This window comes from Triplophysa dalaica, chromosome 21 (genome assembly GCF_015846415.1).
Source record: "Triplophysa dalaica isolate WHDGS20190420 chromosome 21, ASM1584641v1, whole genome shotgun sequence".
Classification (NCBI taxonomy): domain Eukaryota; kingdom Metazoa; phylum Chordata; class Actinopteri; order Cypriniformes; family Nemacheilidae; genus Triplophysa; species Triplophysa dalaica.
The window spans coordinates 10,625,258-10,628,492 of NC_079562.1; the positions used below are offsets into that span (position 1 = coordinate 10,625,258).

Sequence of the window (3,235 nt, forward strand, 5' to 3'; positions counted from 1 at the left end):
ATTTGTTTCCATTTGTAACACCATCCCCCAAGCATATTGTAACTGCGATAACCGGAGCTCTCCTGCTATTGGTTCACGGAACGAATCCTCTCCTATTGGTCGGAGCTTGCAAACACGAGCGCTTGGTGCACGCCCACAAGTCCTGATATGCCATAAATACGGAACAACTCCGCGCCTGAGCATGTGGTGAACTGTCATCGCGCACTCGACGAAGCGATACCAAAAAAGGAGTACGAGCACATTACTTCAACTCCGCGTATTTACTTTGATTCAGTCGCTTTTACGACAAACACGGCCAAAATGAAAGTTGTGGGACCTACCTGCGCGCTGAAGAGCAACGTTGGCGGCGACGATGTCGTCCGGTGTCTCTCCGACCAGAGCCTGACCATCTCCAAATGCAAGATCCCGCTCCTGGATGAGCAGATGACCATGTTTCTTCAGGACATGAACAGCTGCTACAGCAAGTTGAAAGAGCTGGTGCCCACGCTACCGACCAACAAAAAGGCAAGCAAGGTGGAGATCCTACAGCACGTTATCGACTACATCTGGGACTTGCAGGTGGAGTTGGACGAGCCTGGCAAGAAGCACCAGAACTCCGCTTCCCGAACTCCTCTTACGACTCTGAACGCCGAGCTTGCCAGCATCGCAGTTGAGGTAAATATCGAATACGAGACTTGTCTTTAACTACCACGACTATTAAGATAAAGCGTTGAGCGTTTAAAGAGGTCAAATGACTCACGGTGTTTCTTTCTTTCCTTGCAGAACGGATGCTCGGATGACCGAATCATGTGTCGTTAAGTTGATGCTCGAGGTTTCATATCAACTGACAGAAAGCATCCCGGAGAACGAACGAGGTGCGCTGACGTGATGGACCAGCAACGTCGTGACGCCTCGAACTGTTGGGAGAATCCCATTCTTCTGTTGTAGAGGAAGCAAACTTTCAGTAGAGAGTCACAAAATACGTGGACATGCAGACTGAACTTTGACCTGCTCTCTGAAATATTCCCATACATAGACTGTCGTGTGTTAGCTGTGGAATCCATGGCGATAATTCACCTATAGTTCATGCATTTCCTTGTTTCTTTTTGTCAATATTTTCATAAACTTTAGAGAAATGTTATATTTTGTTGTAAAGGTCGTTTTCTCAGATTACTGAGCGAAGAATGTATTGTATATTACAATGACACATGATGTGAACTTTATTGTGTTTTTTACAATGTATCTGTGTTTTTAATAAAACCAGAAAATGAGACTATTTGCGACTTGCTCGTCAATATTTATGAGGAGGGGGAGGGGTGTGTAAAAGTTGACTTTGTAAGAAAGTTAGGTTTGTGAATCAAAGTCCAGCTGACACCTAAAAAGTTTGAGTCCGAAGGTTAGAGGTCATGCTTAAAACTTTAAGACTCCTGAGTTGTTAAATGTTTGAAGATAAGTTTGTCATTTGGCTCGAATGGCTAAAAATAAACCTCTTCGGCTTTTTCCTGATACAGTTCATATTAAGATGTATCAAAATAATGGAAAAACAACTGCAATAACGTAACCAAGCAACATAAATCTGGAAAATAAATGGCTGGGGAGGTGCCATCTTGATTTCAATTACTATAGGATGGGAGACGGGCAACAACCAATTTAAACAAAACAATTAACTATTACAACTAGTCCAATCACAATCCATTGGTAAAGAATTACTTCATAAACTCATTGTTTAAAGTTATTTTTAGCCAGAGATATTGTTCAGTCTATGATTTCACATGTTTTATGCATCTCCATTTTAAAATAGCGAGCAGAGGAAGGGTTAAGTCTTTTCCGAGAAGAAGGCAGTTCGTTATAAGATTTATTCCGTCTCCCTGGTGCAATGTTTTTCTCATTTCCCTGCGGTGCGATGCGCGCAGCTGCAGGCCTCGCGTTGTGAGGCACGGCCAGTGTGTGTGATTGTGTTTGTGTGATCGCTTTGTGCCAAGGGCAGGGGAGGGCGCAGACTGAGCGGCGCCGCCGCACACCTGGGGAAGTTCAGGTTAAATCGCTCCACATTCCTCGGCACACAGCTGATTGAAACATTAACAAACAGTAATCCGCAAGCCCGGGCTGCAGATGGGCCGGGAACACGGCCAAGGAACTCTCACTCCCTCTGTATAGTTTCCCACATACTACAACGAGACCTTCTTTTAATAAGGACTTTGCGCATTTAAACATAGTGGCGTATACTCCGGCCAACTTTAACAGGCTGAGTTTTCCACTAGAACGTCACAAAAGCTCAACATCGTTTTGGAAACGAGAGGGGGAAAGAAACGCACTGTTTTATATGTCAGTTTATATAATGTTTTTTAATTATAGAATACAACGCAGTCCACTTCACTTTGTTTTAAAATTTGAAATTAAAAGTACTTAAAAATATAGGCTACTTTATTATTTTTATTAATAATTTTTACTATTAAATATTTAAAACGACCATATTAGACTATTGGGATTTTATTCCACAGATTTGTATTAAACACTTTTTACAAAAAAAAAATGATTTATTAAAAACTATTTATTGTTTCACATGTGATGTGATGCTGCTGCTAAACATTGACATTTGAGGAAGAGAAAGACGGTTCTTCTGAATTGACACATTTTAGCTTGTAGCGCCCCGCTGTGGCAACAGAAACGGAGTGAATTTTATAAGTTTGTTTTGGTATCTTCATTGGGATTTGGCGTCGATTCCTATTGTTTTCCTACAGATTTGTTTAAATTCCCATTCTCCTTGCCTCACACGTTTTGCATCATTAAGCATGTTTAAATCCTGTGCATTTTTGTATACTTTTGTGTTTTTATTTTTTGTAGTTTTTTTGTGTATACTTTTGTGTAATTATTTTCTGGGTATTTTCTGATAATGTCTTCAGTTACTCACATCTTTCTTCTTCTGAACGCAAAACAAGATATTTTGAAGAATGTCGTGAAACCGAACAGAGGTACTTAATTCATTTCAATTCTACAAAACCAATTCAGGTGAATACTGTTGTTGTTCAGTTTCACAACCTTTTTGTTGTGCAAGGATGGTAGAATTGACATTTTTGGGTGAACAATTTTTAAATCTTTATTTATTTTACATGTTTGTGTTTTTGTGTGGTATTGTAGTCATGTGTCCGCCTGCTCATGCGAAAATAATTTCCCCATTTGGGATTAATAACAAATCTATTGATCTATTCATCTTCATAAACAATTTCACTTGTGGGAACACACAAACACACGCAGG

The 3,235-nt window shown here is 40.3% G+C and overlaps 1 protein-coding gene across 1 annotated transcript; it reads left to right on the plus strand.

The window, feature by feature from the left end:
* Window positions 1–173: 173 nt before the first annotated feature.
* On the plus strand, window positions 174–1,255 carry id1 (inhibitor of DNA binding 1, HLH protein). Its single transcript, XM_056734974.1, has 2 exons — window positions 174–654; window positions 763–1,255. The coding sequence occupies exons 1-2, from the start codon at window positions 301–303 to the stop codon at window positions 796–798; spliced, it is 390 nt and encodes a 129-aa protein (XP_056590952.1). The 5' UTR covers window positions 174–300; the 3' UTR covers window positions 799–1,255.
* The last annotated feature ends 1,980 nt before the right edge of the window (window positions 1,256–3,235 follow it).

What these genes read in the sequence shown, in the direction of transcription:
- id1 (XM_056734974.1), top strand. Translation starts at nt 301, where the DNA reads ATGAAAGTTGTGGGACCTACCTGCGCGCTGAAGAGCAACGTTGGCGGC. An exon ending in TTGCCAGCATCGCAGTTGAG is followed by an intron (nt 655 to 762) that starts GTAAATATCGAA and finishes CTTTCCTTGCAG; the next exon opens with AACGGATGCTCGGATGACCG.